The 9,760-nt window shown below is 69.0% G+C and overlaps 1 protein-coding gene across 1 annotated transcript; it reads right to left on the bottom strand.

Moving 5' to 3' along the window:
• Positions 1–251: 251 nt before the first annotated feature.
• Positions 252–7,026, bottom strand: NAT8L (N-acetyltransferase 8 like). The gene is made up of 3 exons (XM_060655553.3): positions 6,651–7,026; positions 5,148–5,312; positions 252–2,578 (listed from the first exon to the last, which is right to left on the bottom strand). The coding sequence occupies exons 1-3, from the start codon at positions 7,024–7,026 to the stop codon at positions 2,211–2,213; spliced, it is 909 nt and encodes a 302-aa protein (XP_060511536.1). The 3' UTR covers positions 252–2,210.
• Positions 7,027–9,760: the final 2,734 nt, after the last annotated feature.

Below are 9,760 nucleotides of genomic sequence, written 5' to 3'. Positions count from 1 at the left end.
CCCCACCCACCCCACAAGTCCCGACACCAGGGACCAGAGGCTCCAAAGGCACAGGATCAATGGAAGCTGGCAGCGTCCCCAAGCTGCCACTGACAAGACACAACCCACCATGCTGACCCCGCGCGGCCCCCACCTGCCCTTCCTGCCCGGCCAGGCCTCAGCCCAGCCGCGGCCCCCGCCACGCCCCACGCCAACTGAGGCCGCCCCAAGCCCAAACCAATCCGAACAAAAAGAGGAAAAAGGCACAACTGTTTGTTTTCCATTTTGCTAAAACACTTTACGTCTGTCTGTATAATCCAGATTAACAAAATCTGAGAGCTGCAAGAAAATAGGGTGCCGATTTCTGTACAGTCTACAAAACTCCCATCCCCAAGCAGGGACTGGACGCCACCAGGGAGAAATGTACAGGGGACAGTGGGGTCTGTACAATGTTCTGCAAATATCTCGATTGCTGAGGCACAAAAGGCCCCTCGGGAAACTGGGCTCGTTTTACCCATCTGCTGATTTCCGGAGTGCCTTTTTAAGAACGTCCCCTCTGTGTCCCGCACACGGGACCGAGCTCAGCGGCCCACTGTGCCTGCCACCCCCGCTCCTCACCCCACCAAGTAGAGGGGCCTCGGTGGCCGTATTCATGCCCCTCCTGCCCCCACGGCCGGGTCCAGACTCACAAGCTGGACAAGTGGGCCCTGCCATCCTCCCCTTTCCTCCCCCGTCCAGGCTACCCCACGCCTGACAGCCACCTCCCACCTGAGAGGGGGAGGCGGGGAGGGGGGGGGGGCACAGGCACGCCGGTACCGCCCTCCCCCCCCCCAGCCAAGGCAGACAGCGCTCGCTCCTCCCAAAGGCATCGGGGGAAACCTGCTGCCATCCTGAGTTCAGTCCTACGAGCCAAGGCTGGACAGGGCAGCCCAGAACCTCCCCACAAACCAGGAATGCTCTTTAGGGGGAAAGAATGCTAAGTCAGGGTTCTCCCTCCAGATTTCAAAATCTGAAACCCTCCACCCACCCGGCCACCCACCCCCACCAAACTGGGCCAGAAGTAGTGCATATTCTAGACGGGTGTGTGTGTGTGTGTGTGTGTGTGCGTGAAGGTATAAACTACCATTTTGTCCCAAGAATTAAAGTCATGCAGAGTGCTATTCTGTCTAAATAACTTATTAAAAAACAGGTCGGTTTCAGGCTGGGAGAAGCTGTGGGCTCAGTGGTGTTGGCAGCGGCCTGGCTGAGTAAAGTAAGATTCACAGGGCAGAACCCAGCAGCCGTGAGGCAGGGCGGTCCTCGGGGAGGTCTGGGGAAGGCCACCGTACTCTAGCTGGCACTGGGGAGAGGCGACCACGTGACTGCCTCCCCACCCTGCTCTCCTGAAGGACCCCGACCAGGCTGTGCGACAGGTTGCTACGGGAACCACACGTGGGTGAGGATGCCAGTCAGCAAAGCTGGGGCAGGGAGGGGAGGGGCAGGGACCAAAAGGAAAGAAATGTGACTCCATGTCAAAGCAAAGCTGGGCTGGGTGGAGCGAGGGGCGGCGAGAGATAGGCACGCCCCCCGCTCCCAGGGCAGGCGGGCTGCCGTGGCTAGCTCAAAGGCCGGGCAGGGGGCGCTCACCAGTCTAGGCCCAGTCTGAGCGGGGCAGCAGGGCGGGAGGCCGTGGGGCATGCGGCATGCTGCAGCCAGGCCGTGTCCTCAGCATGCACAGAGCAAAGCGGGACCCGCGGCTAGCTCCGTGCCCGTGGGGCAGCGGCCGGCCGGCCCAGCAGGCCACGCCTCCCGGGAGCCGACAGCTGAGCCATAGCCTGGCCGGTGGCCAGGGGTCTGCTGGGCAGGGGGGGGGGCCTCGTCGAGGAGGTCCTGTGCTTGGTGGGCCAGGCTGCGCCTGCCCTGATGGCGGTGGGCGGGAAGAGGCCCCTCGAGCAGGCCAAGCAGCCGTGTGGACGCGTGGCAGTCCATGCTGTCACTCTTCAGGGTGCGGCCCCGGAAGGCCGGAGAGCGCGAGGGGCCGTGGCTGCGAACAACCCAGCCCCAAAAGTGTCACAGACGAGCAACAGCCCCACAGCCCCGGAGAACCAGCCAGAGAACCGCGTGATGTTGAAAAGGGAAAACCCAACACGAACGCCAAGGTGAGCGTCTGGAAGCGGGCCCGGGCGGTGGGCAGGCGGGCACAGGCGGACGGGGCGGCCGGGGCGGCAGGTGGGCGGGCAGGCGGGACGCGGTCACTCCTCGCGCAGCTGCAGGCGGTAGCGGTGGTAGCGGACCTGGAAGAAGAGGCGCTCGGCCAGCGACAGGGTCATGCCGGGCAGCACGTAGTGGTCACTCGAGCCCATGTGTCTGAAGCCCAGCGACTCGTACAGCTTGTGTGCGGCCACCTTGACGGCCGTCGTGCCCAACACCACCGCAGAGTAGTTGTGCACCAGAGCGAACTCCAGCACCTTGCGGCCCAGCGCCTTGGCGATGCCCTTGCCACGGAAACGCGAGTCCACGGACATGCGCAGCAGCTCCACCGTGTTGTCTGCCTCGTGGGCCCGCGCCGCCACGATGCCCACCACGTTGCCATCCAGCACGGCCACCCAGAAGCAGGAGCCTGCAGGGACAGGGCAGTCAGAGCTGCTGGGTGACACGGCTGCCCCTCCAGAGCCCCCTCCGAGTGGAAAGGGCCGGGCCCGGCCTGCCCGCTGCCCGCTGCGGCCCTGGGCCCGAGCCCCTCCCCCAGAGACCAAGAGCTGGGCAGGCCTCGGCCAAACACAGCCCTCCTCTGCCCGGCCACCCCCAGAACGAATTCCTGGACGGCGGCGGATGGCCACGGACAGGCCACAGGTGCAGCTGACCTGCCCTGGCCCCCAGCCCCTTGGGACTCTGCACGCTGGCTGCCGTGTGTCCACAGCAGGCAGCTGGGGAGAGGCAGGTGCCGTGGGGGTACATCCGGAAGCACCCCTACAATGGGGACCTCAGGGGGCCTGGGGGGACAGGCCAGGGCAGCGGGACCCCTCTGGGAGCCATGCCCCCGGGGGGCCTCAGGAGGTCTCAGAGGCCTCAGGCCCCGCCAGCTCTGTGGCCTCCACTCTCCTGGGTTGGGAGCTGCAGAGCCTGGGAGACCCGTGACCTGCTTGGATCAGGACACAGAAGCAGATCCTCGGTAGGCTCAGGAGAAGGTCCAAGTGGGAAACCAGGATGGATGGATGTGGGCACCACTGCACGCTCCCCGCTGACCCTGGCCTCTCCTGGGCAGCGACCCAGTGGCCGGGCCAGCCGTCCCCACCCATGGCCTGGACCAATCACAGCCCCACGCAGGGCGGGAAGAGGAGGACAAAGGCCGAAGGGGGATGAGGGAAGAAGCGAGAGGAGAGACAATCAACTGGGAGGAGAAGGCCTGCAGAGCACGGGCCACAGAGCCCGCCTGGTCACCTCTGCTGACCGCCAGCCCAGACGCCACAGGAGGCAGGGGCTGACCGCCAGGGGTGTCCACTCTGAGCAGCCCCACCTGCACGCGCCCTGCCTGTGGCCAGGTCTTCCACCAACCACCCCCACCTTCTCCCCTTGAGTAGCCAAACTCTCCCCCGAGAAAGGTTCTGCACCTGACCCTGCCCAGAGATCTCACCCCTTTGCCTGACCCCCAAGGGTCCCCCACTGTCTTGTCTGCCAGCAGGCCGCCATCGGCCCGTCAGCTTGGCCACAGGGTCTCCCGTCTCCTTCCCTGCCATACTGACACCTGGCCTGTAGCCAGAGCTCAGGAACGGCCGAGGGCCCCCCGCCCTGATGGACCCCTACCAGCCGGCCTGCCCACCATCAGGGTTTCTGGCTCCCCCCACACACCCAGGCCAGACCAAGTCTCCCCGTACCCCGAGCCGCACGGCCCCGTCGGCTAGCCTCCCTGCCCCCGGGGCCCCTTCCTGCAACCTGCTGGACGTCTCCGGGGGGAGCAGGGCACACCCTGCACTCACACCCAGGGAGACCATGGCCCAGAAAGAGCAGGGCCGACAGCAGGGTCCTCCCAGCTCCTAGCCTGAGCCCCGATCTGCTCCTGCGGCCTGGGCCTTGGCACCAGCTAGGTGGGCTTTGCCCTTCTGCAGAAGCTGGGACTCCGTGGAGGCCGAGAAGATGCTGAGTTCAAGCTGAGGAAAGGGGCCAGGAAAGCCGAAGGTGCCGAAGGACTGGGAAGGGGGGTGGGGACAGGGCAGGACAGGGCACCACAGGCTGGGGCTGGCGGGCCAGGGGCTGGTGGTGCCAAGGTGGGGCACCCTTGCTCCGGAAGCCTTGCTGCTCTTGTCCCCGTGACCCGCAGCTCCTCCCTAGAGCTCACCAACCGTTCGGGCCACACGGTCCCCTCTCCTCAGCCTAGGAACCCTCTGGCACCTGGGAGACCCCAACACCCCAGAGGGCTGAGACGCAGGCTCCCTCCTCCAGCTAGCTCAGGACATGGAGAAAAACATGTGGCCCTGCCTCCCAGGACCCAGCCTGCCTCAGGATCAGCCTGGAGGACAGAGGACAGCCCCCAAGGGCTGCAGACCCTTCTAGACCAGACCCAGGCCCTCCTTCTACAGAAGCCCGGGGGCTGGGGCAAGACCCTCTGCCTCACTAACTGGCCCAGAAACCAGAAGTGGGGGCGAGACTGAAAACCCCTGCTCTTGCAGGGCTCACAGCCCTCAGCGACCCCACGGAGAACCTTCTCGCCACCATGAGGTCCCCCTCCGCCAGGGCCCTGGCCGCTCCAGGCCAGCCCAAGATCCAGCAAAGCACAGCAGAGGGACCCGAGGAGAGGTGAGAGAGATCCCACCCGCTCTGAGCAGCAGGCACCGGGGAAAGGGCATCCGGAAGGCAGCGCTGCCCAGGGCCGGCTCAGGACACACGCACCAGCCCCCACGGGACACAGGACAGAGGCCTGGGGTCTCTGCGGACGCTCGGGGGCCTTGCTTCGGCACCAAGGACCTAGCTCTGCCTCCCCCAGCCCTTGCCGGCCTGCTGCACCCCCAACCCCCCCCCCCCCAGAGCCCTCGCTCAGAAGACTCGGGGCCCTGGATGCGCCAGCCCAGGCCCGCCCAGGCCCGGTCCGTCCCCCCAGGCCAGTCCCCGGGCGGCTGGCAGCGTGAGGGTGGCCCCGCCGGAAGGAGGGGCGGTGGGAGGGGCGAGGAAGGGGCCGGAGACACGCGACTCACCGGGGGGCTTCATGTAGTACTGCTCGATGTCGGCCATGTCCGTGTGCAGAGCGCAGTCCAGGTAGGCGAGGACCACCTTCCGGCTGTAGTAGTAACGCAGGCCCAGCAGCCCCGCCGGCACCAGGCACGTCAGCAGCAGCGAGCGGGTCAGGGCAAAACACAGCACTGCGGGGAGAGGGGGGCCCCGGTGAGCAGCGGGCAGAGCGGGCGACCCCGGGCTGGGGGAGAGACCCTCCCGGCAGCTCCCTGCTAAACAAGCCAGCGGGGCACATGCGCCCAGCACGCCGCGGCCGCTTCTCCGCGGGAGCAGCGGGTCGGCCTGCCGGCCTCTCCCTCTCTTCCCTCGCGGCAAACTTCCCACCGTCAGGACGCGCCGTTCGGTAACCTGACATCACGGGATCTCTAACCGCTCTGAGCACAGCGGCGGCTTCTGGGCAGCCGCCTTGCATGGCTGGCAGGAAGAGCCCCCCGGGCGGGGCTCCTCGTGGCCCGTGCCCACCGCCCATGTGGCCCCCATGTGGCAGCGGCCGTGCACACACCCCTGCGCACTCGAGCGAGGCTCGGACAGGCTGTCCCACCTTGTAAACTCGGGGAGTCGCAGGGGGCACCTTCCGGCATTGGGCCCCAGGGCCAGCCCCCCAGTGTTCTGAGGTGAGGGTGGGGGGATGAGGGAGGGAAGCCCGAGATGGTTTCCAGACCCATCTAGGCTGCCAGGAGACAGACGCGCCTGCAGTGAAAGTCACTTTTGCTGCGTGACCTTGGGAGAGCAACCACCCCCGGCCTCGAGCTCATCTGTGAAATGGGGGCAACCGCCCTCCGGGGCTCCATGGAAAAGGCCTCAAAGCCCCTGCGGGGGCTGCCTCCCCCACCCCCCGGCCCCCTCGCTCTGCCTCCTCGGTACTCACCCTCCCCCGGCACCCGGGGGAGCTGGCTGTCTTCCCCTCATAAATTAGCACTTGGAGCCGCCGAGGCAGCCTCCCCCGCCCCGCGGATTATATATAGTTACACGCGCCAGGCGCGGAGCCTCAGCAGCGGGCGCTACCTGCCGCCACCCCGCCCCCACCCGGGATGACCGCGGACGGGACCGGAGAGGCGGGGCCGGGCCGAGAGGGGACGCAGGTGGAGACCCCGGCTCTCCCCCGCCCTCTCCCCCGCCCCGCGGCCCCCTACCCTCCGCCGGCGCTCGTTCCCACGCCCCCACCCGGCGCGCCTTGGCCAAGAGCCCGGACGCCGCCGCCGCCGCCGCCGCCGCCGCCGCCGCCGCCGCCGGGGGCCACCTCGCCCCAGGCCACCGCAGAAAGCCGATGGCGTGCGGGTGCGCGTCCGTGCGCGTGCGAGAGGGCATGAGGGGGCCTGAGGGGTGGGCTTCCCTCCCGGGGCCGGGCCCCGCGGTGGGGGCGAGCGGGGCTCGGGGGGTCCTGTGCGTCTGTCCCCGGGGGCGAGGGGGGCGGGCGGGCGCGGACTGCGGCAGGCGGAGCGCGGCGGGGTCCCCCGCTCACTGACCGGCCAGCAGGGCGTAGAGCAGCTGCGTGCGCGGGTGCTGCCGCAGGCCGCGGAAGGCCGTGTTGGGGATGCGCTCCATGATGCCGTCGTAGAAGATGCGGCGCGCCGCCTCCTGCTCGGCCGCGCGGAACTCGCGGATGTACACGCCGCGCCCCCCCGGCGGCCCCGCGCCCCCCGCGCCGCCGCGGGGCTGGGGGCCGGGCGCGGGAGGGGGCGCGGCGGGCGCGGCGGCCGGCCCGGGCGCGGCGGGCAGCGGGGGCCACATGGCGCCGGCGGCGGCGAGCAGCGCGTCCTTCTTGGCCCCCGGCAGCGCCTCATGGTCCTCGGCGGCCACGATCTTCGTCTCGCAGACCATGTCGGGAGGCCCACAATGCATGCACCCGGCCGGGCGGCGCAGCGCGGGGACGCGGGCCGGGCTGCGGGCGGGCACAGCCCGGGCCCAGGGCAAGGGCGCGGCGCCCTCGGACCGGCGGCGGCGGCGGCGGCGGCGGCGGCGGCGGCGGTGGCGGCGGCGGCGGCGGCGGCGGCGGAGGCTCAGGGGCGCGGGGCGGAGGCGGCGGGCGGCCGGGGCGCGCGCAGGGAGCTGCGCCGCATTTTGGAGAAGTATTTATAATGCAGCGGCGCCGGTGCAGTCGCGGCGCCCGGGGTCCCGCAGGGTCCTAGCGTCCACTGCATTGGCTGCCGAGGGTCACCATGTGATCTCGGGGGTGGGAGCAGACACCGCCTCCGCGCCCGCCCGATGGCACACTTGGGCGCTGCGCCGCGGCCGGTGCGGGCGGCCGGCGGGAGTGCGCCTGGGCGGGGGCGGCGCGGGGCAGCCCGGGGCACGACGGAGCGGCCGAGCCCCGCGAGGTGGCCGGGGACGAGCGAGCGCGCGGCCGGGGTTCCCGGCCCGGAGGGGGCGCTCCTCGGGGCTCCTGGCGGGGCTCCTCCCGCCCGGCCCCGGCACCTCCGCGCCGCCACCCCTCCGCGCGAGCCTGGGAGCGTCGGGTCCTGGGGCCGGGCCGTTGGAGCCCGCAGCGCCGCGTCCTCCTCCTCTTCGGCCGCCGGGCTCAGTCACGGAACCATCTCCATCTCCTGCCCCTTTGTCTGAATGCGACGCCCGGCCGGGGCCCTGAGGACCGGAGCCGCGGCTTCCCGGGCCTGGCGCCCCTGGGAACCCGCGCCCGGGGCCACACGGGCTGGACGCGCGGGTGCGCGGTCGGAGCAGGCGCTGATGCCCAGGTCGCTCGCAGCCCCTCGCGTCCGGGCGCAGCTCAGCAACCTTCTGCTCCGACACCGAATTCCCGCAGCGGGCACGGGGGGCGCTGGGCCCGCAGGACCCCTCCCGGCCCGGCCCCCCGCCCTCCTCGGCCCGCGCATGCGCTCCGAGATCTCGGTGCAGGTGCGGGGCGGGGGGGTGGGGGGGGGGTGGTTCTTGCTGAGTCTCCCCGGTCCCCGCGAGCTCTACCTGCCTGCCGGCGCTGCGGGCCGGGGGTGTGATGGTTGGTGAGGGTGAGGGTGCGGGACAGGTAGTCCCAGATCCCCCCTCTAACTCTTTGAACCCAGCCCCCCTGCAACTGTGCCCCCCTTCCCCGCGTCCTTTCCCGCGTCCCCCCGCGTTCCCCGCGGTGACCCCGCAGGGCAGCCTAGAGCTGAGTTTACCGCACCCTCAGGGTTGGAGTGGAGACCTAGGGCACCAGGCCCAAGGACCCTCGACCTGCGTTGGGGCCCAGCGAGGCCGCTACGACCACCTAGAGGCAGGGAAGGGGACTAGCCCTCGCCAGCGTCATGCCAAGGGACCCCCGCAGAGTGGGGAGGACCCTGCAACCAGGAGCTGAACTGGTCGGAGGCCAGGATCGCCAATGCGAGCGCCGTGGCGGACGGGGGCAAACGGGAAGCCAGCTCACATCATGTTTCCCAGATGCGAGGATTTGTCTGGCGGTTGTCCTCCAGGAGAGGAAAGCGGAGTCATGGAGCCTCTCACAGGAGCACACAGATCCACTCAGAAATCCCTCCGTGTGCTGCCTGAGTGCTGCCGGAAGCTCGGACCAGCCACCGGGGGACCAGGCTCCGGGGCGTCCTGAGGTTGCCCAGGTGGATGGCAGAAGTGTTGCAAAGCCAGCACCATTAGCAAGGGGTCCAGGCGGGAAAAACAAGGAATGGAGAGGGGCAGCTGATGCGGCTTCAGAGGAAGGGGTGGTGGAGCTTGGGACTTGAGCCTTGAACACCGTATCAGGGATTTGGGGGACACTGTTGTGCTGTGATGGGGCCAGGAGAAGGGAGGACCGGGTCCAGGGGCCAGGAGCTCCTGGTCCCTGACCTCTGATCCCAGACTTGGTGTGAAGAGGTCCCTCGGTGCAGAGTGGCCCAGCCCCTGTAGGGCCACAGCCTTTGCTGGCTACCACCCAACCCACCTCACCCCCAGACCCTGGGCTTGAGGCTACCCCTCCCCTGGCCCCCAAGAGCCAATGGAGAAAAGGACCTGGAATTCCACTCAGCCTGATTCTGGTGGCCCCTCAGCTCTGCATCTGCAGAGGCTCCTCCCTCCTGGTGGCCCAAGTCCTTGAAAGCCACCACCCCCCCCACCCTACCCCCCGCCGCGGGCCATAATGGCTTGACTAGCCTAATGCTGCTGCTTCCTGGTCTAGAGGGCCCTACAGAGTGCTGGGATGAGGTGGGGAGGAGGCAGCCAGACTCAGCTTGCAAGGGGCAGAGCTGGACCCCAGGGACAGCCACCTGGAAGGTGTTGGAGACGTCATGGCCTGGGCTTTAGCACTCTGAGTAGGGGTGGCCTTAAAGGGAAGCCTGCACAGGCTGCAGAGTGCTCCCAGGCCCGCCAATGAGCCCGTTTCCTCCCGGGTGACGTGAGGGTGCCCCCTGTGTGCCCTCTGCCCGCATGAGGAACCCATTTCACAGACAAAGAAATCAAGGGTCGGCCAGTCTGTTCTCCCCGCCCATTTTCCCGGGCACCCCTCTGGCTGCTGCTGCCCGGAGTCTCCTCCCCACCCGCAACGCCAAGGCTGCCCCGACCACCTGCAGTCCCACCCCGAGCCCCTTGGGTTTGGACACTGCAGTCAGAGCTAGGCAGGGGCCCAAGGGAGGTGGGGCGTGCGGGGGGGGGGGGGGGG

The sequence above is a fragment of the Panthera onca genome, chromosome B1, assembly GCF_046562875.1.
Source record: "Panthera onca isolate mPanOnc1 chromosome B1, mPanOnc1 haplotype 2, whole genome shotgun sequence".
Lineage (NCBI taxonomy): Eukaryota > Metazoa > Chordata > Mammalia > Carnivora > Felidae > Panthera > Panthera onca.
Note: the sequence above shows the minus strand (reverse complement) of the source record. Positions and strands in the feature narration are given on the sequence as shown.

Bases quoted from the DNA above. Each gene is read 5' to 3' on its own strand.
- NAT8L (XM_060655553.3), bottom strand. From the start codon at position 7,026: ATGCATTGTGGGCCTCCCGACATGGTCTGCGAGACGAAGATCGTGGCC. The intron at 5,313-6,650 runs GTCAGTGAGCGG...CTCTCCCCGCAG, and splicing joins GCTCTACGCCCTGCTGGCCG to TGCTGTGTTTTGCCCTGACC. The intron at 2,579-5,147 runs GTGAGTCGCGTG...CTGTCCCTGCAG, and splicing joins GTACTACATGAAGCCCCCCG to GCTCCTGCTTCTGGGTGGCC.